The 24320-nt window shown below is 42.6% G+C and overlaps 1 protein-coding gene across 2 annotated transcripts; it reads right to left on the reverse strand.

Annotated features, from left to right (window-relative positions):
- Window positions 1-2763: 2763 nt before the first annotated feature.
- Window positions 2764-24281, reverse strand: ddx11 (DEAD/H (Asp-Glu-Ala-Asp/His) box helicase 11). 2 transcript variants are annotated; one of them, XM_018755950.2, is made up of 27 exons: window positions 24245-24281; window positions 23128-23270; window positions 20343-20573; window positions 19888-19974; window positions 19056-19201; window positions 18360-18408; window positions 18110-18217; window positions 17392-17479; window positions 15564-15772; window positions 14615-14767; window positions 13902-13948; window positions 12686-12765; window positions 12377-12418; window positions 12210-12277; window positions 11798-11836; window positions 10749-10878; window positions 9616-9750; window positions 9278-9390; window positions 9031-9103; window positions 8391-8494; window positions 7309-7458; window positions 6959-7027; window positions 6508-6608; window positions 4876-4960; window positions 4409-4484; window positions 4160-4314; window positions 2764-3167 (listed from the first exon to the last, which is right to left on the reverse strand). In XM_018755950.2, exons 2-27 carry the CDS (start codon window positions 23257-23259, stop codon window positions 3138-3140), a joined length of 2700 nt encoding a protein of 899 aa, XP_018611466.2. In that variant the 5' UTR covers window positions 23260-23270; window positions 24245-24281; the 3' UTR covers window positions 2764-3137. The 2 variants fall into 2 exon arrangements, with proteins under 2 accessions (XP_018611466.2, XP_018611465.2); XM_018755949.2 differs by lacking the exon at window positions 24245-24281 and adding an exon at window positions 23357-23735.
- Between the last annotated feature and the right edge of the window lie 39 nt (window positions 24282-24320).

A 24320-nucleotide genomic window follows, 5' to 3' on the forward strand; every position in this document is an offset into this window, starting at 1 on the left:
ATGTTAAATTGGTTCTTATAATGGTTCCTTATTCAAAGCAAGGTAAAATCAAGGGGAGGATGAAGTACTGAAATTCTGCTAGTGCTGTGATAATGGACCTTCTCTTCCATTACCCATAGCTTCCACTGGTACAAGTCCACCTTTTCTCTTTACACTGTTTTCATCTTTTGGCTTTTTATCTGTTACCTGCATGAGTGAAAAAATGTATGAGTATGTGTGTGTGTGGTTACATACAGTATAGTATATTCGTATGCGTGATGTATAAAGAGCAACATGATGCTTTTACCCATTTTTCAGTGTTTACCCTAAAAAAGATATGAAGAAATGGGGGGAAAAAATGGAGAAAAAGAGGGGAGTGAAGGCAAGCTGCCGGAAGCTGCGTTGTCATTGGGACCAGAAATATGTAACTCTTGTTTGTTCATAAATGAAACTACTCCATCACAGCCAATAAAAGCCTAATAGTACAGATATCCTGCAATTTATTCAAAGGTTAGTTTTTGCAAAAGCCTTAAACAAAGAAATAGGGAACAGCTGGTAGTGTAGTGGTTAGATCTACTGCCTTTTGACCAAAAGGTGGCAAGTTTGATTCCCAGCTATAGTATCCTCGAGTAAGTTACTTGAAGTGCTCCTGTATGAATTACTCAGCTGTATAAATGGGTAAATAATTGTAAGTAGATTAACACTGCAAATCACTTCAGAAAAAAGCATCAGATAAATGTAAATAAAGCTGTACTAAACGAAAAATTGACTTAGGACTTTAATTTTCTTTAGCCAGTCATCCATGCAGAGTCATATACAATCTATTAAAGCATAATAATAGACATACCTTAACTTATTGGAAGGGGGATGTGGTGGTGCAGTGGGTTGGTCCGGGTCCTGCTCTTCGGTGGGTCTGGGGTTCGAGTCCAGCTTGGGGTGCCTTGTGACGGACTGGCGTCCCGTCCTGGGTGTGTCCCCTCCCCCTCCGGCCTTGCGCCCTGTATTGCCGGGTAGGCTCCGGTTCCCCGTGACCCCATATGGGACAAGCGGCTCTGAAGATGTGTGTGTGTCATATACAATCTATTAAAGCATAATAATAGACATACCTTAACTTATTGGAAGGGGGGTGCGGTGGTGCAGTGGGTTGGTCCGGGTCCTGCTCTTCGGTGGGTCTGGGGTTCGAGTCCAGCTTGGGGTGCCTTGCGACGGACTGGCGTCCCGTCCTGGGTGTGTCCCCTCCCCTTCCGGCCTTGCGCCCTGTGTGCCGGACTAGGCTCTGGTTCCCTGTGCCCCGTGTGGGGCGAGCAGTTCAGTCGGATGGACCGACCGACCTTAATTTATTCTCCATCTTCTGATTGATCGCCAGTACTCAGGAACATCAGACACAGGCTGCAAACACTGCAGAAGCCAGTCAAATCAATCCGGTCCCACACTCCTATTCTGTTTTAGTGTATTTTACCACAAGCGAATGTCTGTTTGCATAAATGATATTCATTCTGCAAAAAAAAAAAAAGAAAAAAAAAATTGCAAGTACACAAAAAGAAAACATTAAGACATTGTTCTCCAAAGGGACTATCAGTGTTAAGCTGCCTACAATTATTTATACATTTATACAGCTGGGCTGTTTAACTGGAGCAATTTAGGGCATGCGTCTCGCCCAAGGGTATTACAGCAGGACATGGGATTTGAGCCCATGACCTGCAACCACCACACTATCTGCTGGCCCAAATAAGAACAGATTTTGGAATAACAATTCCATCTTTGAAAGATGGGCACAATTGTGATGGGCCCCATGGCTTTGCAGAAGGACCTGATGATGGAGAGCATTTGATGAATGACTTCCTGCCTGTGACATAAAGATGAGCTCATGTGCATACGGTGGGCCACCGAACCCAAGGCCATCTCCACATATGCATGTGCCATGTATAGCCACAGCTCCTTGGCTTTTACTTCATTCCTCCAACTGATGATCTCTCATCAGCTACAGCTTTTCAGATTAAGAAGTTGTCTTTGTGCCATGATGCCATTACGCCTTTTAGGCAGTCATCTCTCTGAAAGCAAGATAACAAAATCAGTCTTGATGCCCGCCAACATTTTCTGCCAAACCAGCTTTTAGCAACATTTGGCGACGAGATCGCAGTTTATTCCAGGGATTGCTTTTATATATTTACACTGATCCTGGAATGCATCTGGAATACAAGAAGGGTTCGGCAGGGACTAAGCGACGGTAAATGACATGAAACAAATACGTAAACACCACTGACAGAGAGCGGCACCAGACAGCCATTCAGCCAGTGAACATTTAAAGGGGAATTATTAGCTAATCCAAGTCCTGCGGGGCAGGAGCACCGGATGCAGGAAGGCTTATTTATAAGCATTGGCTGTGAAATAGCATCTACTTAGTACGTACACTAAGCATCATGGTGACTGGAGGCTTAATGCGTATTTTTGTCTCCGTGCTTTTCAACCCCTATTTCCTCAGTTTTTCCAAAAAAAAAAAAAAAAAACACAAAAATTTTAAGGGTATTTGCTGTTGAACTGTAATGTTTCAAAAGACAAGCCAACAGAGTTTTTAAAAAAAAAAGAACCCACAACCGGAAATTCAGCTTCTACTGGTACCAATGATACCATTCTGTGGTAATTTGAATATTTTCTTTATTAAAACACAGCAAAGCTGCATGAACTGCAAAAGACATTCATATTCATAGTTTGCATTGGTAATATAAAGGAAAACTGTCACAACTTTTTTGAAAAGAAATTAAGTGAGTAGAAGGAAAATGAAAATGGAATTTTCATTTTATATTTGTGTTTCACTATTTCACACAGATATAATTTAATCTCAGAATAACAACATCCATCAATAAAGATTAGATAATGAAAAAAGCACAGATCCAACGGTGAAAAAAACAACAAGAATAATTAACAGTAACAAACTTTACAATAAGTAAGAAATGTGCAACAAAAAACTTCTAGGCATAATGAGGTAAATTATGAAGAACTGCACCCTTTGGAACAAATCACAGCGCAATTACAGCTCTCCATCTGCCCAGTGTACAGTGGAAACTGCAGTTTCCGTTGAGAAACAGGAATAGTGTGAGTTTCTCATCCTGGAACAGGTGACCGTCCCCTTGCCAGGTCTACAGGCCACACCCGGCAAATCACTGCTGCTGCTTCTTCTCTGAGAAAAACTGAGGGTCAAAAGAGGAAGGGTTATAATTTTGTTACATAGCTACAGTTCACCCATTTTGTTTATTTGTTAGATAAATTTCAACCTCTTTGAAGAGAGACCAAATGGCAGGTTGAAGAAAAAAAATAATTCCACAACTCACTAACACACTAGTGCATTGTTTATTGTCCATCAGAAAGCGACACAAGACGAAACTGCTGCCTTGTGTACGTGGGGTCTAATGATACAGGCAACACATTTATCTTCATTCATACAGCAGAAACTTCTCTAGAATGAGAAACAACTCAACAAACAAACGTACATTTCACAACAGGAGAAGAGCTCTAGATACAGAGATGTACTTGCAGAAGCACAGTTAGTCTGTTCAATAGCACTGCTTTGGGTGGTGCGCATTACACAAGAAGCTATCTATAGAATTGAGCGAGATATGAAATGCTAATGTGATTTTGACAGATGGTGTGATGCAAATTTATGGAGCTGTAAGGAGATCAAGAGAGAAGTGGGTATGAAAAATCATGTTTTGAGACCCTTCTTGAATGCTGAAAGGAATTCAGCAGCTCTGATGGCGAGAGGCAGTTCATTCCACCACATAAGAGACAAAACCAAGAACTTTTGATCTTGAACCAATAAGGAGTTGTGACAACCAATTAGGTAGAGGTGGTGGAACGTGGCGCTTTTGCTAGAGGGTAAGGACTTATTGGGTCTTGTAGTTATCAGATGGCAGATCCTTTGCTTGTCTAGTAGGCATAACTTTTATTGTATTAATTCTGGGTAAGTGACGTGCCCAAGAGTACGAACACAGGAGATCAGCTCCAAACCTGGGTCCTTCCAGTGCAAGGCGGCAGCTCTAACCACTATGGTACCCATTAGCCCGCTTGTAACACATTCAGATTAATAGCGACACTTCGGGAACAAAAAGGAAAATGTTGAAACTGAGCTCTCTGAAGGTCTGGGAGTCAGTAGCTTGGCTGCAGGCCATGAGGGCAGACTCACCTTTCGGATGCTGGCAAAGGCAGGCCCAAACGTGGGCTGAACACGCGTGCTCCTTCTGATCCACTCGGGAAGCTTGTGGAGCGTGGTGGGTCGGGAGTAACGCCGGTCCAGCAGGAGAATGGAGGCGTAATCGCCCCGGTGCCGGATGGCCCTCCCTGAAGGATGGCAGATGAAGACGGTGCCCTTACAGACTAGAACACACACGCAGTGAGACAGCCCACCACCACACCAGCCCTCTTGGATCCTCACCAATGGACTGGTTGACAGCCTTCATGCAGAGGTTTTCAACCAGGGCCTTGCCAGGACTCTGCCGCCCCACCTGCGGCTGCAGACCGACACATCACACAAAAAAACCAAAAAATGTGTGAGCTACAAGACTGACTGCTGAGAATTCACTGTGTGTCATCTTACACTTCGAGAAACTAAATTAGCCGATTCTACAGCCACGATGGACGTAAGATATCACTGCATTGGTCAAGGACATTTGCATACAAGGAAGTTGACATGGCGGATGTTGATTCAGACGTATTTAATATAACATTAAAATAACATAGTAAGTAGTGCCTAAGTAATATGAGCATTAAAAAGTAACACAGAAGAAGTGCTAAATATTAATTGGTGACAGTTTAATAAATAATAATACCACATAGAGAACAGTTATAGATTTATAAAAGGTAAGATCTCTGGATTCTTCAGCTGGTTCCATACCCACTCACCATATGCTTGTCCAGATAGGCCATTTTCTCCTGGAGCTCAGGGGACTTGATATTGGGGTATGGCATTCCCACCATGACAACACACCTGAATACACACATACACACACTTACATTTATTCATTTAGCAGGTGCTTTTCTCCAAAGCGACTTCCAGTGAACACTATGTAGTGTTATCGGCCCACACACCTTATTCACCAAGGTGATTTACACTGCTAGATACACTACTTACAATGAGTCACTCATCCATACATGAGTGGAACACACACACACTCTGTATCACTCACACACTATGGGGGAATCTGAACAGCATGCCTTCGGGGTGTGGGAGGAAACCGGAGCACCCGGAGGAAACCCATGCAAACTCCACACAGACTGAGCAAGGATCAAACCCATGTCCTCTTGCACCACCCAAGCACTGTGAGACAGCAGCGCTACTTACTGTGCCACCGTGCTGCCCGCCCACACACACCAGAGCCCGTCAGCAAGCTGGAAGACCTACTCGCCTGCATCTGCGCAGTGCCATCTGGTTGACATGGCACCCTAACCACTTGACTGCTGTCTAAGAGCTGAACAGCAGAAATGAGAGTACACACACACTGTGGAATAAGTGCTTTATAATCCATTCTCCAGCCTTCCTTTCTTACACAACCGCTATTCCCATTTCAGCCCTGAGAACACTGAAGCATTTCACATTCGGAGCATCACAATGACGGATGAACAGTTTCAAGGAAAAAAGAGCACATGGGTAATTAGGGGTAATTAGTTTTCAGCTAGTGTGCCTTGAGGAGAGACAGGGCTCGCTCTTCTGGGGTACGAGGAGATAAGACCAGTCTCCGTGGGAACAATCCGGAGACATTAAAAGCAGGGATGAGCATGTAGTTCAGGTCACAGTGTTAATTCAGCGGCGGCCACTCATCTATCTCAAGTGGAAATTAGTCTTTCGGTGAGAGAAAGTTCTGGGCCCTTAATCTGATGGGAGGAGCCTAATGCATTTTCGAGCCTTCCAATTGGTCAGGTTACACCTTCCACTTGAATTCAGTTGCACTAAGTTTGAAAAGGCGCACTAAGTCGATTCTGGCCCTCCTTCAGAAATAAACTTCTCTGTTGCAAACATGGGAGTACACCTAAATATTAATGTCAGTGTCCACAAGCAGAGAGTAAAAGGAGGCCTCAGGGACTTTCAAAGCCAAATGATTGTTTTCATCTGGCAAAGTAATAAAGAATACATGTTTTAATACATAATACAAAATAAAAATAAAATCGCTTTGTAAACGTAACAAATTCAGGTACAGCTTATGGTGTGAGAAGAAAACAAGATTCACCCAATACTTATTTTGCATGTGGGATTTGTGACATTTATGTATTTACCTGACATTTTTCTCAAAAGTAACTTACAATAATTTAGCCATTTATACAGAGGGTCATTTTACTGGAGTATTTTAGGGTAAGTACCTTGCTCAAGGGTCCTATAGCAGGAAGTGGGATTTGAGTCTGGATCCTGATTAATTACTGTAGGATAACAGATACTGGTTGCATCATTTGTGTTGCCATGTAAAGGCTAGAATGAAAAATGGGGGTGCAGAGTTCCTGCCAGTTCCACATGGGAGCACCTGGAGCACCAGGTTGACCCACCTGCCCAGATCGTCTGAGAAGTTGATGCCTTCGCTCATCTTTCCGCCAACGACGGAGAACAGCAGGGCTCCTGACAGAGCACCCCCCACCTGCCTGCAGTTCTGGGGGAGGAGGGTCACCATAGCCATTAGCACAGTAGGGCATCAGCGCTCATCTCAGAGCACAATTATCTGCCCAGACTCTATTGAGAGCACAGCAGCTTCACAGTTCTTCATCCATTGTCTGTCCTGTTTATTTTGGGATAAATCCTAATGCGGCTCATTAGAGTCAAACAACTAGGCAACACAATGGCAATGTACCATAACTTATTTTGGGTATGGGTAGGATGTTTTTACTCACTCCTAATCAACTTTGAAAGCCAAGGTCAAGAAAATTGCAGGGAAAACAAAAAACAACATCAATAGATACAACGGTTGCCTAGCAACATGGGAGGGCCTGGACATATTCGCACCTGGATGCACCTTGAGTACTCCGTAAGCACCTGTTCGACTTGGCTGGCTTTCTTAGGCTCCTGGAAAATCTGCAAGGCAAGACAGCCGTTCAGCAGCGATGAAAAGCCATACAGAGCCTCTCTACGCCACCTGACCCGAGGGACCGAGGACCGAAGTCACTCTCATTGTGTAAGCATTCTTACACACTGGTCTGAATCTTGTTTTCTGGTAGCTACAGCACTGCCAAATGGCATATTTCCATTCTCGCCTCCTAAGTAAAACCTGCATTGCCAGATACCCAGCTTGAAAGCGACTGCAATCTGTTGGTAAATGATATCGCCTGCTGCCATGGTAACAAACAGGGCCGTACCTTCTTCTTGGCAGCGAGTCGTGCCAGGATCCCGGTGCTCTCCCAGTGAGCCAGGGCCCGGCGCTCGTATTCATAGGAGGGGAAAAAGCACACCACACCCCCCGGCACCACATTCATCAGGTTGGCCAGCACCCGGCCCATCTCGTCCATCTGCGCAGACAGCCAGGCAGAGAGGTAAGAGCTGCCCAAATGCCCCATTACCCCGGAACCCCCCCAAATCAACTGTTCCTTTAATAACAACACATAATGGATTTAAACAGACAGTAATGCCTACCAAGTCACCACTTACATGTTGGAAATGCACACTGTGACCTTGAGTTACAAAGTTAGAAATTGTCAATGATATGAATGCTTTTCCATTTATTCCTCTATTTTGTATTATCATCCCTTTGTAGTATTATCCTTTATTTTGTTTATTCAGTTGTCTGATTAAAAAAAATAAAAAATTGTTACAAAGAAGACCTGCATTTCTGTATCTAGAAATTAAGCTGGCAGTAAAAGGGCACCCAAACAGAGTAGGAGTATGAGACCACATTAATTCAGTTCCTTTCCATGTGTTTACAGCTCTTGACTAGAGTTTCTGAGTGTGGCGATCAATAACAAGATGAGGAACACTGCCCATTTATGGCATGAATTTGTCAACAGTTTGCATTAAACAAGAATTTGTGGAGAAGATATGTTTTAATTTTCATTTGTTTTAAATTAGCTTCAATTCAATGGTGCTCAAAGTTAACGAAAATGTTAAAATTCAGGTCTTATTTATTTATTTTATTTATTATAGCTATATCCAAGACATCTACAGAAGATACCCAGCAAATACATCAAGGTATGTCTCTACTATTATGCTTCTACTGGCTGTGATATAGTAGTTGGATTTACAAACAAATCGAGTTCAGAAGTTACTTCCAGTCCCAGTTGTATTCGTAAAGAGAGTACCCTGTGTATAAAGTTATACGTTAAGAGTGTGAAATATTTAATGCACAATATCAAATGGGTTCTGTTATCAATAAGATATTTTCTGTTGGAAACAACAGACATAATGGAGATCTTGATCTCCTTTCTAAACCTCTCCCAATGCCTACCATCTGTGGAGTTTCTCTGTTCTGAAACGTGAACTCCAGCTCCTGACCGGAGGGGCCATTGCACAGGACTATAGGTAAGATATTCTCTGGTGGAATCACATGACCTGCAAAATGGATAGCAGAGAGGTTAACCAAACCGCTGCTCCTCTCGCAACTTCTCAAGCCTTTTGCAGCATCCACATGACCGCGGCACCAGCGTGCAGTTCAACAGAAGCCAACTTCTCAATTGTCTCTCCATCTGTTTCTTCAGTTCCCGTTGTCAGTGGCACCAGGCCAACCTGCAGCACACCACCGTCAAGCCCCACTAGAAGCAATGACTTCTAAACTAGGAGAGTTGTCCATGTGTCATCTACAATGCTTTTTCACTCTAGAAACAAACCCAGGTTTCACAACATTGGCAGTGGAACACCACTTAGCAGATTACAGAAAAACCAACTTTCAAAATCACTCAGTTCTGAAGGAAACTTGCGCTGATGACACTCAAGAGCTTTGTGTGGAAACCAGTCCCAAAGAGATATTGTATTTTACACCAAAGGTTATAAAAGGCTGGGTTGAGGTTGAGGTCAGGCTACCAGAGCATTACAGTGGGTCCCGTTGCAGCATGCTCTGTGTGTGCCTTTCCTCCCAGCCCGGTACTCACCGCAGCAGAACTCGGTGATGCGATCCACAGCCACGCCTGCCGACAGCAGAAGCTGCTCCTTGAAGTCCGCCACCTGCCAGGGGTACAAACAGGTCACTCCACCCTATGCCCTCTCGTTCTCCACCCAGAACAAGCACTACCCCCTCCAAAAAACCATATAGCGTCTAAGACCACAAACAGGTCACCGTCTTCCCACACCACTGAGCAGTGTTCTTTCACTGAGGTCCAGTGCAAATCCAGCACTTACAGGCTGCATGGTGCCTCCAGCAATGATGACAGCCCTGCACTCCTTCAGCACCGGAGCAAAATGGACAGCGGGGTTGAGCAGGAGGAACTTGAGACTGCACTGAGCCAGCGTTCCTGTAGAGGACGCCAGTGCATCTCATTAGGGCTAATAGTGTTGATCGGCAGTTTGACCGTTAAAACCAGCAAAAATGCAGACTGGCATTTAGAGAACCTTCCACAAAAGACAACTCGCTTTTAGTGTTTGACTGTTGCCAATACACAATATCAGATGTAGCAGCTGACCACCAACCCAAAGCAATGACTTCTCAAGAGCACACGCAAAAACACGCATGCACACACCATGTCGCTGGATCACGAGTCGCCCATCTTTATTGGCATTAGTGAGGGCAAAGAGGAACCCTTCGACCTGCATCATAGGGGAGGCCATGCTGATTTGTTTTTCTTCGTCTGCCACCTTCTGGTCTGGTGTTGGTACTACAAGAGAAGACAAAAAAAACCGCTTTAAAAATGCATGTAGTCAAAACAAGGAAAGTTAACAGACATTTGCAAACTCGGGGTAAAATCTAACTTTTTCAACTGTCAGAAGCGTTTTTCAGCAGTCTGGCTTAAATTCTTTTCTATTAACATTATACCACTAATGTATACTGTATTGAGGAGGACACATCAAAGCTTTTAGTCTGGTTAATGAAACCCTAGAAAAAGTTTTTTTTAAAAAGTACTGAAATCTTAAAGTGAAGCACTGAACTCAGAAATTGGGGAGCATGCTGTCATCACGCCCGAGTTAAGACTCCCTCCACATCCACACAGCTCTTTAAAACAAGCACGGCAGAAATCTCCAAGCATGACAAATAAGGCACTGGAATTCACCAATTAAGCAGAAGGAGGGAAGACAAAGTCAAAATTGCCAGTTCCCGTTTCAAACGGCTTTCCAATGTGAAGGAGCACAGATGTTTATGACTATAGAAGGATCAGAATGGCCTTCATATTCACAGCGGTAGTCACTGGGATCTGAAGAGCGAGCAGTCTGAGTAATAAAAAGCATGACTGAGAGTTTGCTACAGCTGCAAAAACTTCATAAAGTTAAATGTTCATCCTAAACCAAGCTCTCCTTTTCTGGTGTTTATATTTAATGTGTTTCCCAATATGAAGTCCACGTAGCTGCTGCAGAAGTCAGGGAGCAGCCAGTGAGATGTACATGCAAAGTGATGGAAACACGGTGAAGTGTGCAGCACCCTGGATGGGGTGTAGAAACAACTCAGTGGTAGGGGAGTGACCACTGAAATAATATGACATCTGAAAGGAGGAACCAGCGCTGCGACACCGTTAAGGGTGAGTGGTACTTATCCTCTGGTGCAAACTGTGGTTTAACTTAGGAGTCTGCAGCCCTTTGAGGCAACTGGTCAGTGAAGCATTATTGAGGAGACGCCTCCCCCCAAGCAGACTGCATGAAATACAACTGAGAGCCTACATACCCATGGGAGTCGGCTGGGAAGTCTGGAGGGACTGCAGGAAGTGGCTCAGGCCCTCGGTCCTGCGGTTCTCCTTACTGGACAGGCTCACCTTCACGCCGTTACCCTGGTACTTCTCTACAAAGCCAAAGAGCTGGGCACAAGTGCAGCCAGCAAGGACAGTGAGAAGAGGAGCGCAGTGACACTGCACTGCAGCAGCCTGCATTGCTGGTGCTATGTGTAAATAGCACAGCTGCCCAGGCTGAGCTCACACACACGCTCAATGAGCTGCAAGAATCCACGCGCGTCCTCTAAAAAGTTGTTCTATAAACACTTTACACGTTCAGAACTTTTTTAGACTGTACCATCATTCAACAACACAAGTGCTGGGACAGGGTCTAAATCAGTCTCAAGTTTGTCTCAGTGTCAAGTGAAATGAAATGAACTGATGAACAGCTGTACTTTTTTTGACCTTTGAGATTATGACAGTGAGTGAATGGGAGTGTGTGTGTGCTACTTCGTGGGTCTTCAACTTACAAACACAACTGAGACAAGAGTGCTATTAATAAATCAGCAAGTTCATAACTCCAGAAGCAGTTTTGCCCCCAAATCTCAGTGAGTAAAAGGTTAAAGATGCTCTTCAATTCATTCATGCATTATGATGGAAAATTTTAGACATAACTATAATAAATAAAATATACTTTACAAAAGACTATTTTTAGTTAAAGGCCAAGCTTCATTAAAATGAACGCTAATGTAAAATAAGAACATATAATCTCCCTAAACTCCTATTAGATGCTGACTGCTAACTGATTTGCCCTATAAACATGTGTGGCGTTAGTCATCTCAGCTTTGTTGGTGCAAATATTAGCACTATCCAGCCCGTTTGTTCACTAACAAACAAAAAAAGTTTTTTTTTTTTCTTCCAGTAAACACTTGCTCTCTTTTTATTGTGAGTTCCAAAGGTCTGGAACCTGTCAGAAACTACAGTGAATCTTTAGGAGTGCAGAACAAATAACTGAGTCTTCTTTTTATTTTATATATTATATATAATATATAATTCCAGCCCCTACCTTTCTGCTGATAAGACTCTTCTCAAAGTACCTCTGAATCTTCACCAGAGAAAGAAAAAAAAAGGAGTTAAATGCACTTATCTGTGGATTAACAGAAAAAAATATGACAGGGCAGTTTTTCTAAAGAACATCAGTGCAGTCCAGTTTTTTCTGTTACATCCAATAAGCCCTCTTTTGTTGCAGAAAGATGGACTGAATTTTTAAAACTAGATTTCTTTTAAACTGATGTGCAGAGGACAGCAATAAATGCTTTTCCGAAACCATTAAAGTTACTTTATATACAACAATATAAAGTTTTTACATTTCTTGTTCCCAACATAATCACATAACCAATAAGCTACAGGCAGCATTTTTGTTTTTAAAGTCATTGCAAACTTTATTATCAGTAGATGGTGCTCAGATGCTGGATTACCTTGAAGAGGTTAATGTTGTCTATCTGGGCTTTGAAGAGGAAGTTATTGATTGTCAGCATTTCTGTTCCTGCAAACAAAAAGAAATTCTCATTTTCAGTAATACTCATCAGTGCTTTAAATGGGGTCAGTGAGCGTCACAGCTCACTAAAGCTGGATGTCACTTTACCTGACTGGGTCACCTGGTTCTGTGGGTTCTGACCAACTTTCCCTGGAAAACACAGCAGATCAATAAGATCAATGCTTGGATCCATAAATACAAAGGCATGTAAGGTTACTTTTTATTTGGACAGAAGCTGATGTATGAAATATAAGTTTTTTTGCACTTGCAGAATGCAAGAAGTGGCAAAAGTGGCTCATGTGTTAGATGCGTTTCTAACGCTAACAAATCACATTCAACGTCCCATCTTTTTTTCTTGCACTGGCACCAAACAGAAAGGACAGGCTTCCGCATGACCCTGAGGTATGTTCTTCCCACCTCCGAGCACGCGAACCAGGCCCTCCACCACAAACAGGATCTGCTTCAAGTACATCAGGTTCTTGGCTTTCAGACGATTCCTTCGGTGAGACACAGGCATAGACAGTCACGTCGGAGCCACTCTACACCCTCCGTCAAGTGCATCATAAAAATTCCCCGCACAACACTGAGAAATACTCATCACTGAAAAATTATTCAAAGCTAAGAATGACAGAGCCTCACGTACACTCCTGCTCTCTTCTGCAGCAGCCACTTCATAAACAGCAGCTTGATGAATTATAATGCACGTATTTATATGACTTGTAACAAGACCAAAATCCTCGATGGAAAACCTTTAAAAGCTACCCCTACATTTCGCTGTCAGCTCTGCCACCACCTTGTGGCTGTGAGGGTAAATGCAGCTTGATTTGAAGAACAACACAGCATATAGAGCCTTGAAAAACCAATCACTGAAACATGTTAATATAAATGTTTTCAAAAAGTATTCTTTATTTATTGAAGTAATGTCAAATAAATACTTTCCAGAACATATACCATGAATAAACTAAGCGATGTCAATTACGTAAGTAATTTCAGGATCTGATGCTTTCTAGAATGTTCTGGTACCTTCTAGAATCTTGCAATGACTATGTTCGGTAATTTCCTAAGATGTTCTACTGTAGAACATCTATGTATTTTTCTTGTTAATAAACAGAATTAAAATCTCTTAATATAGGGTTCCTTATATGTACGAGCAAAAATTCTCATAAATTCTTGAAAAATTTCATTTAAAGAAAGATTCTGTGGCTAAAAGTGACACTCTAGAAGAACACGGGTCCCAAAAAACCAAAACAGGTCATCAGTTCATTTAATTTCCTTGACACCAACAAGAACATCAGACCCTGAAGCCAAATTCCAGTGGGAAACTGATGTCAATAAGTCCTGCATATAAAGGTGGACTAATATCCTGTTTACTTTCAAATTCTCATCGTTATTCTAAGAAACAACAAGCTCTTTCGTTCATCCTCCACTCTTCTGGCAGTAACTACTGAATCAGTCTGTGCATTACTTAGCTGAGCTGGAGGTAACTTGTTTTAGCTGTAAAAATTCAAATGGAGAAATACGGATGAATATTATTCTTTTTTTACATTTCATACTAAGACAACAGGAACATTTCCAATAGTGGTGGCACTTTACAATTACGCTCCAGAAAAACTGAAGGAAAAGGCTTGTTCACCTGTACCGTCCCACGTACTGGGACAGCTGAGAATGGGCACAGCAAAGCTGCGGGACAGAAGAAAGCTCCATTAGCTCAGTGTAAACCACATAGTGTAAGTGGTCCAGTGTTAGAGTAACACAGTAGCTCAAAAACACAAAATGACAGGACACTATATAAAGGAATAACATTGGTTCTTAAGTCTTCAAAAAGGCTTTCTGTTAAATTCAGGGCTGAAATCAAGGGTTATACCTCCTTTTTCACATGTAAAGCTGTTAAAGGTCTTGGTACAAGTTACTTAAGTGACATTATTAATTAAGAATCAATATTTATTGATGAGGGGGCGTGGTGGTGCAGCGGACTTGGCTGGGTCCTGCTCTCTAGCGGGTCTGGAGTTTGAGTCCTCTGTGGGGTGCCTTGTGACAGACTGGCGTCCCGTCTGGGGTGTGTCCCCTCCACCTCCAGCCCTACGCCCTGTGTTGCCGGGTTAGGCTCCGGCTCGCCACAACCCCGCTTGGGACAAGTGGTTTCAGACAGTGTGTGTGTGTATTTATTGATGATTACTAATCATCACTGAGTGTTCTCTACAATCTTGACATGCTGGCTATCTCAGAGCTCCCAAGGTCAGTAAGAAGTCAGGTATAAGGGCATGCCTCTCAGTATACAGTGCCCAAACTCTGGAATGATCCACCAGTTACTATAAGGGAGGCCCCTGGAGTCTCAGCGTACCCTACCTGTGCCCCCGTCACCTCTGAACTATGGATGCAGGTGATGGTGTCGGTCAAGTTGTGTGCCTCGTCAATGATGACCACCTGGTCCTTGAGTCGGATCCCGGAAGCTCGACGCGTGGCCTCGTGGAGCAGGGTTTGGTAGGGTAGCACTACTAGCTGGCAGGGTTGCACAGAGAACATTGTTACAGCAGCACTTAAGACAAGCTCAGCACTCGATGGGAGCAGACGTGAAGCTGCAGCAAGACCCCGAGACTGGAGGAGTCATCTGGGTCACACTGAACTTGGGATGTAAGCACGCAACACGCTGAGATTAACGTATAGATGCTGCAAGTGCGAAGATCTTTTAACTATGAACTTACGGAAGGTTCCTGAACTGACCAAGCACACAGCTGCAGAATGTTACAGTGCTGGTTTAAAACATGCATTGCACACCTGCTAAACATTTCACAACATTACATTTATTTAATAGACACTTTTCTCCAAAGCAACTTCCAATGAACTCTATGTAGTGTTATCAGCCCACACACCTTATTCACCGCGGTGACTTACACTGCTAGATACACTACTTACACTGGGTCACTCATCCATACATCAGTGGAACACACTCTCTCTGTCACTCACACACTATGGATGAACCTGAAGAGCATGTTTTGGACTGTGAGAAAAAACCAGAGCACCCAGAGGAAACCCACGCAGACACAGGGAGAACATGCAAACTCCACACAGACTGAGCAGGGATCAAACCCATGTCCTCTTGCACCACCCAGGCGCTGTGAGACAGCAGCGCTACTCGATGTGCCACCGTGCCGCCACAAGAGCATTCGGGACTAACACTGTGCCCATTACCTGTGTGACTAAACAGCTGAAAGGCACAAGATAGTGTGGAGAGAAGGGTGTAAGGCTGAATGGGAACAGCCGGGTGTAGGATGCGAGCCCCCAAAAGCGCACTAACCTGTGCGGCAGGCACGGCCAGGCGGCCCCCGTAGTAGGGGCAGCCTTTGGTCTCATGACCCAGGGCCACCAGCTGTTCTATGTCCCGAACTTTGACCAGCGCCTCATCCCGCAGACCCTGCAGGGCCTCGTGTCTGTAAAAGGGACATACTGCCTTCGGCTTGCTCCGCCTCCGCTTGGGCTCCCCACCGGAGGACTTCTCTGCCTTTCCTAGGGAGAGAAGGAAAGGGGAACATTCGACTTCAAAGGTCATCCAAGCATTTCTTATTCTGGCCTTCTCCATGTAAAAGGCAGGAAGGTGGACAACCCATCTTCTTGTTCCACTGCACATTTCTGTATTGTACATCTTAAAACGTTGGATATTCAGACTGTTTGCTAACGTTGCAAGGCAGAGCAATAAGAACAACAAATATAAACAAAGTAATAAATGTAAACGTAAATATGGACACCCACTGAAATAGCTCAGCACAAAGCGAGACAATTATGCCGACTTCTCACTTTAGGAACATTGAAGTTCTGAATTCTTGAAGATACAGACTTTTCCTGGTTTAGCTTTAATAGCATTTTCTTTATCATTTTATTGCATAAGCATTCTGTTTGCAGCAGAGTTAAAGCCACTTGTGTTTACATGTCCAGCTGTTAGTTGGGAATAAAACACATTCAGAGAGCACAGGAACAAAAGAGACGCGAGAGACCGTCTTAATGCACGAGTCCACCTTATTCACCTCGCCTCCACAGTGTTTACAGCCGTTGTTTGCTGTTCCTGAGTGGCAGTGATTTAAATCAAGATGAGGAATGCTGAGTGTGTTTATAGGATGACTCAGTCAATGATCAACACACACACACACACACACACACACACACACACACACACACACACACACATTTTCAGAACCGCTTGTCCCATACGGGGTCGCGGGGAACCGGAGCCTAACCCGGTAACACAGGGCGTAAGGCCGGAGGGGGAAGGGGACACACCCAGGACGGGACGCCAGTCCACCGCAAGGCACCCCAAGCGGGACTCGAACCCCAGACCCACTGGAGAGCAGGCCTGTGGTCCAACCCACTGTGCCACCGCACCCCCCATCAATGATCAACAATAAACAGGAATTGTTCAGAGAATATATTTTTATTTTCTGTCTTTTTAAATTAGTTCCCATTTCAATGTGGCTTGAAGTCAATAAAAATTTTCAAATGAAAAGTCTTACAGTTTATTTGGATTTATAACAGCTTTATAAAAGAGTTTTAACTGTAAATAAATTGAAGAACATCTATTTTTAAACCAGTTTTGACCATGCATATAGAAGAAAGTTGAAAGTGGACAGAATCTGACAAAAACTGGACGTTTATGTCAACAGCACTCAATGGGAGGTTACACAGATGACTACTTTTTATTTATGTAATGTTATACAAGTGTTCGTTTTAATGCGATTTTAAGCTAAGGTAAGAGTTGCACTGTAATGTAGTGGGGTCACATGCAAGGTCTACCATGAATCACACTTTATGTTTTTAGCATTTAGCAGAACACTATGACCGATACAGAACGAGAGGTTACTGATAATGATTGGATGAAAGTGTTATAGTATTTTTTTTCATTTTAATATTATAGCATTGTCTTAGTGGTAAAAGTAATGTTTGAGTTACAAGCAAGTTAATTACAAATGGACTTCCAATCCCAACTGTGCTCATAAATTGAGGACCCAGTGTACCAGTTTTGCAGTCACACACAACGTGGGCAAAATCAATACATCCTCCAAGGCTGAACTCTCTGATCATCACGCCTATTGTAGCATAAACCCCCTCCACACCTGAAAGAAATATTTTCTCACCGTGCTTGTTCTTCTGCATCTCCATGCAGCGATCATTGATGAGCTGCACGCTCCCTAGCCTCCGGACCTCCTCATTTATGCACAGGTTCTGCATGCAGAAGATGAAGACATGAGGTCCTACTCAAGGCTTTCAGTCCCAACCTTTAGTAGTAACGTCAAATCCAACTGGAAATTAAATATTAAAAACTGTAATAGTAGTTGAGGATGTCTACTGTGTTAGCAGTGTCTTAACTAATCTGTCAGTTTAGGTGCTGAATACCAACACCAGAATCTTAATGTAGATCCATATGTGGTGAGGATAATAATATACACTTCAGAGGTTGATTAGCTTAAGGGAATACAGTACATGGTGCTAACAGGCATGGCTTTCACTGTATTGAAGAGTCTCTGATGCTGCTATTTCTATGAATGTGCTCATACACATTCCTGTAAATAACTATAACACTATCTGTATGTTTATAGTACTTTCTTTGTTACTTGATGAGTACTGTTACTTTAACGTTGCTCTCATATGGTAAATGTGCTTGAATAAGTATCCCCCACATCAAGTTCCTTGTTTGAGCAAACACTCTTGGCTACTAAAGTGTTATTTTATTTCTCAAAATTTAGCTCTATTGGTTGAGAGACACGCTTAACTAAACGGAAACAGCTCCAGTTCTTCTGCTAACACTGAGGCTGAAGGTAGCGACAATGATCTCCTGGAGGCCTCGCTATTTACCTGCCGAGATCCCAAGGAGACCAGGCTGATGTTTTCAGCAAAAGGGCTTTTCTGCACCTCGTGTACAAACTGGGCCAGCTGGGAGTGGGTGCGGCTACAGTAGTAGATCTGAATGCAAGGAATATCAGGAGCTGGTTCTGCCATCAGTCCATTCTGATCTGACATTCAGCTCTTAAACATCCATTAACTGTACATAACGAAAATTAAACAAGAGCGAATGGACAGAGAATTCAGAAGGGCACTCACAGACCTTGGTCACATGTTCTTCCTCCAAATCCTCATCATCCTCATCATCAAACCTACAGAACAGTTACACATAGAACATACAGTGACAACTAAAGCAATGCAGACAAAAGCAGACTAACATACTGATAAAATGAACAGACCCATACATTAGCAAGAAGAACAGAGCATAGTTAAGCTCAAAGCTCTACCCCTCTGCGAAAGGTACAAAATTAGCCTAGTTTATCTAAACAATAACTCACTCTCAAACACGGACGTTCCCTGAACGTCATTTGTCTTTCTAAATTCTGCACCAATTCATATCCAGATTGCTTCAATTATATTCCCTTCTGAACAGTGATATAACACAGATCCATTTTGTGTACTGATGTGCACTTAGAATCAGAAGGGCAGTCACACTTTTTATTTTGTACTGATTAATTTATGCAAAGACGAGTGCAACAGCTAAAGGAGATTTTCCTCTGCTTTTCACAACATTTTTGAAAACTGAGGAAACGGTCAATTAACATATCACAGATGGAAGTTCCAAATCATAATTATTTTAATGAAAGCTTTAATCACTACTACTGTCCATGGGACATTTAAAAAAATGGGAAAAGTATTGTACTGAATACTACCGGCAAGAGACAAGGAATTAAATAAGTTTTAATAAGTACTATATTTAATACCATCAACACCTGCCCCCATTCGGCAAGACACCCACCTGTTCTTTGGCTTAGTGTCATCATCACTTTCATATTCAGCAACTAGAAGCTCCTCCTCCCCATCCTCAAGCCCTGCCCCTTGCTCTTCTTCTGCACATTCCTTACTGAGCTCCAGGAGCTGTCTTGCTTCCTCATCCTCATCACTCTGGAGATATATATGCCCAAGTAGGTGTTATACAACTACCCATCATCCCCCACAACTCCTCAAGACCCCCTCCGGATATATGAGTACTCCAAGAAATAAAGTGCCTCCTGTGTACCATTTCCAGCTGGAATAAAAACTCTAAAAATGTACTGTTTATGGAAAATAGCTGTATCTACCTACACCAATCATAAAGAAACTTTATGACTCATTACACAGTTTATTTAAAAGCAGAGAGGAAACTCCCTGATCAGTCACTCAATAGTGTAATATAACTAAAAGCACTAAAATAAATGCTCTGAAAATATGTACAATATATTGACTTCTCAGACTGACTCATGCCGACTCCCCCTACACCAACATCTTTGTAGACACACAGACTGCAATCAAAAAAGTTCACATCTACTTTTATTGTGACCATAAAAATAATTAAATATTGTTTACTTCAAAATTGTTTATTTAATATTAATAAATATAATATTGTTTATTTCAAAAGTCCCTCCTGAACGGTTTGGCCTAAAGAGTACCTACATGTTTTGGCTGATCATTGTCACCATTCCAACGTATTCATTTCAATTCATTGTCACAACTTAAAAAAGGCTGAGCAACTTTAATTTTCTTTTTATTTTTAACATATTCCCATGTGCAGAACTTATGCTAAAATCCTTCTGGGACTGCCTGCTGGGTACCTTGCGTTTCAGGGCGTACTTCAGCTGAACATTTTGTCGTATCAACTCCAATCGTTCCTCTCGCCTCTTTCTCTTAATCTCCTCTTCCTGAACGGAGAACAGAAATAAAAATTTAAATTACAAGGTGTTCAAAATACTGCACAAGTCCATGCTTCATAAAGTGAAATATTGCTTAAACGGCCTGCGCCTGACAAGTAACCTCTCGGCATTAAATGTGTTAAGCCTTATGGACGTTTGGCACAAGGTCACAGAGCACATATCGGCCTGTATGAGCCAGACAGTCTCAAATGACCTGAAGATTTATGCTCTTCCTAAAGACGCTCATATCTGGCCAGTCAGTGGAAGGTGGCACAAGAATAGCAGCCACTCTCTGTTCCAGCACGGATCCACCAGTCAGACTGCCCCCGGACCGCTAAAGCATTTCTGGACTGGTATTGACTTTCATGACTGGCTACCTTCAGCTTGTCCACCAGATCCCTCTCTGCTTTCTTCTGCACGAAGGCCGTGATCCAGTCTGGCTCCGAAGAGGAGGAGCCATCTTGCCCGGGGGTCAGCTTTTTCTCAGCAGGGTGTTCAGCCACTGTGTCTGCCCTGTTCTCAAGAAGGCGTGCTGCCTCCTGCTTCTTCCTCTCCTCAAAATCCTGGAGCCATGTGAGAGCTCCACATATCAGACTCAAGGACTTGCCCTGAAACACGTTGAAATAACAGGGTGGCTATGACTGTCATGACAAACAATGCAGTTAGCTCAATCTTCTTTTTAAAACATTCATGCTTCACCACATCCAGGATAAAATGCTTTTCACCTTCTTCACCACAAGAACTTCCCATAGGTATACATTACATCATATAGAAAAAGTACACTCAGCCCTTATGTAACAGGCCTGTTTCAATAACTTATAAAAATATATGCCCTACTTCAAATAACAGGTTTATTACTCAGTGGAATGGAATGGCATTTTTACTTGTTAAATGGTTATTTTCTTTCCACAACAGGTGGAAAAGGGTTAATATAAGAAACTCGATTGCCTTTGTTCTCATGTCAGTTTGCCCGGTGGCAGCTTTTAGAAGGAACAATTCAGTCCCAGTGCAACACAGTTGTTGTGTGGATTTCAGGCTGCCCGGCACATTGGTACAAAACAGTTAAAAGAGGGAAACAATCATAAAATGCACAGGCAACAAAATTGATTAATAATAAAAGAAAGCCAGTTTTCTGTATTATGTAATTTCAGCCAGAAGACTTTAGAAAAAAGCAAGTCTCTCTGTTGCAGCTTTGAGGCTGTCTACAAGCTGGAATGAGGATAGCTCCATAAAAACAGTTAAAAAATTTAAAGAGTGGTGTTTAAAAACAGGCAAGAGCCTTTCTTTCAGTCCTCCCATGTGCTTCCTCTCATAAGTGCATTTACAATATTGTTGTGTAGTTCACAAATACTTCATTTTACGTGACATTTTTCTACCTAGGAACAAATTACTTTTACCCAAAGAAATAATGGTACTTCAGCTTCCTCACAACAGGAATCTGCCTAATGGGGTGATTCCATACAGACAAATTAACCTTGTTAGAATGTGTTTACTAAGCAAGTACACATGGGGCTGGTACAACAAAAGAATTTTATAACCTTAATAAGGGGACAGCTGGTAGCGTGGTGACAGGTTTGGATCCCATCTCCAGCTGTAGTATTCTTGAGCAAGACACTGACCCTAATTGCTTATCGTAAAATTTATCCAGCTGTATAATTGGGTAAGTAATCTACATTTACATTTATTTACTTAGCAGACGCTTTTCTCCAAAGCGGCTTACAATGGATACTATGTAGTGTTACTAGGCCACACACCTTATTCACCGTAGTGACTTACTCTGCTAGATACGCTACTTACAATGGGTCACTCATCCATACATCAGTGAAACACCCTCTCTCTGTGTCACTCATACACTATGGGGGAAACTGAACAGCAGGTCTTTGGACTGTGGGAGGAAACCCACGCAGACACGGGGAGAAAATGTAAACTCCACACAGACTGAGCAGGGATCAAACCCACATTCTCTCATACCACTCAAGCGCTGTGAGACAACAGCACCACCGTGCCGCCCATCACAAATCACTGTGGATATAAAAATCAGATGAATATATGTAATATAGTATTCTTCAGGACATTCTTCGAATACTTCATAAAATATTATGGGAAAAGTATCTGTCCCATTTCCAGTTTCCTTTATTTTTGCAGCTTTTTTTTCCCCCACATTAAATTTGATCCGATCCTTTTGTCAGATCCAGTTATACTGCATATGAGTGGAGCCTGACAGGGGAAAAAGTGACAGGTGTTGTTCATATGTAATTTCCTTGGTGTGGTGAATAATAAAATAGGAGATCATGGGTGTTGAAAAGTAATTGATTTCTAACTTTAACTATGTAACTAAGTGGGGTAATCAGTCTTCTACTTGATTATAACCAGGCCTGATTTGAGGCAGTCCTGTCCAATATAACTCTTTGTGAACTACTAAACCCTTAACAGCAGCACCCTTGCAATGTTATACAATCAAGTTTACTGTAATTTGCCCACTTTTACAGCAGGGTATTCTTGCTGTATCAGTTTATGGTATGTCCCTCAAGCAAGGTTACAAGAAAAGGAGAAGGGATTCCAATCAGCAACCTTTAGATTGAAAGGCAACGGCCCTAAATTACCTGCTGCCCCTGAGTGCGACCTTCACTGCACAGGATTGTAGTGAAATCCCTGTTCCTCACCTACTAATGAAGAAATCTCAGTGTGAAATTCACTGTGTGGTGGTTCAATACATGTAAAGTCCAAAATCAAAAGTACAAATGCTTTCGGCTCTGGCTCCTACGTGGTCCCTCACAGCTGCTGAATCTCTCTCTCTCTCTCTCTCTCTCTCTACATTGAGTAGGACTTTCAAAAGTCACTTCTTTCAAACTCACTTCTCCCCCGATCTCAGGAGAGCATGATAAACGTGGAAATGTTTGTTTAAGAACGCTGTGATTAGAAATTGCTGAATGGATAAACCTTAAGGCTTAATGGAGCTACTCATGATGTACACACGGCGGAATGTGAGTAACCACTAACTATAGAATCACGTGTCTACATCCGGGTCTCTCCTCCTGTTGACGTAATGCATTCATATTCTTTTTTTTTTTTTTTTTTTTCCCGGGATGCGCATCGGTTGGAAGAAGCCAGTTTGCAAAATAAATAAATGTAAACGTAAATTAAGCTCCAGCACACACTCACGGTTCCTGTAGGGCTCTCGAAAATGCCAATCTTGCTATCTTCCAGGGTCCGGTACAAAGCCTCCATGAACTCCTTCTGGATGGTGTAGGGCTCGAAGGGAAAGGGGAAACGGGAGTCGACAGCTTCCACCATGTCCGCAGCAACTGAGGCAAGAACTTGTGTCCAATGGAGACATGCAGTACGGTACCTACACCACTGAAAATATATCAAATATACGATGCATACGTACTTTATAACTTTTATTTAACAAATAGCTAGTAAACCCGTCTATGGACCGGAACACGCTGCGCTGCGAAACTGTCCAAAACTAACTAGTAGAACTGTCAGTCCTGGCTGGCGTCTGTATTCCATGGAATAAAAATGTATTTAGTTGCTTATCTGTCAAACCAACCAATCTAGTTGGCAAGAGAATGAATATTGTAAGAATTAATGATCGATGATGATGTCCAGATTGTTCCAGCGCCGTTTCCTTCCAAAGAGCGCGCCATTTGCCCAAGGGACCGTCTATAAATTACTCTCCACGATGACGATTCCAAACGTCAGCGGAGCAAGGTGAACTTTACACAATGCAACTAGGTCATCGGGGAAACGTGAAAAAAAAGTGAATATTTACATTTATTCATTTAGTGGACTCTTTTCTTCAAAGCTACTTCCAATGAACTCTATGTGTTATCAGCCCACACGCCTTTTTTGGTGACTTACACTGCTAGATATAATACTTACAATGGATTCAATGGGTCACTCATCCATACATCAGTGGAACACACACACATACACACACACACACACTCTCTCTCTCTGTCACTCACACACTGGTGAACCCGATACACAGTATACTGCAGCAATGCGCATTTGTGCTTCTGAAAGTCACACGGTGCTGCTATCATTTTACCTTCTGATCCCAGGTTCTCTTAGCACTGTGAATGCATTAAATGTATACAATACTTAGAAACTGTTTGTATTAAACGTGGGTTACACAGCACAAGTAGTGCATATGAAATGCATATCTACATTCTCTAGGTTCTTACTAATGCAAATGCTTAGAGGTTACTTTCCCCTGCTAATTAATGCATTTGACATAAGCGATTAAAAATTATTTGAGCATTACACAAATTACATAATCAGTGATCGTCGTCTTTTTATTTGCTACTGTAATTTGGTGACGGTCTCCGGCAAGCTGTTGAAATCAGATA

Source organism: Scleropages formosus, chromosome 24 (genome assembly GCF_900964775.1).
Source record: "Scleropages formosus chromosome 24, fSclFor1.1, whole genome shotgun sequence".
Lineage (NCBI taxonomy): Eukaryota > Metazoa > Chordata > Actinopteri > Osteoglossiformes > Osteoglossidae > Scleropages > Scleropages formosus.

Coding starts and splice junctions, on each gene's coding strand:
- ddx11 (XM_018755950.2), bottom strand. CDS start 23,259: ATGGTGGAAGCTGTCGACTCCCGTTTCCCCTTTCCCTTCGAGCCCTAC. Junction 10,879..11,797: donor AGAGTCTTATCAGCAGAAAG/GTAGGGGCTGGA, acceptor ACTTGTGCCCAG/CTCTTTGGCTTTGTAGAGAA. Junction 4,315..4,408: donor GGCTGTCAACCAGTCCATTG/GTGAGGATCCAA, acceptor GCCATCCTTCAG/GGAGGGCCATCCGGCACCGG.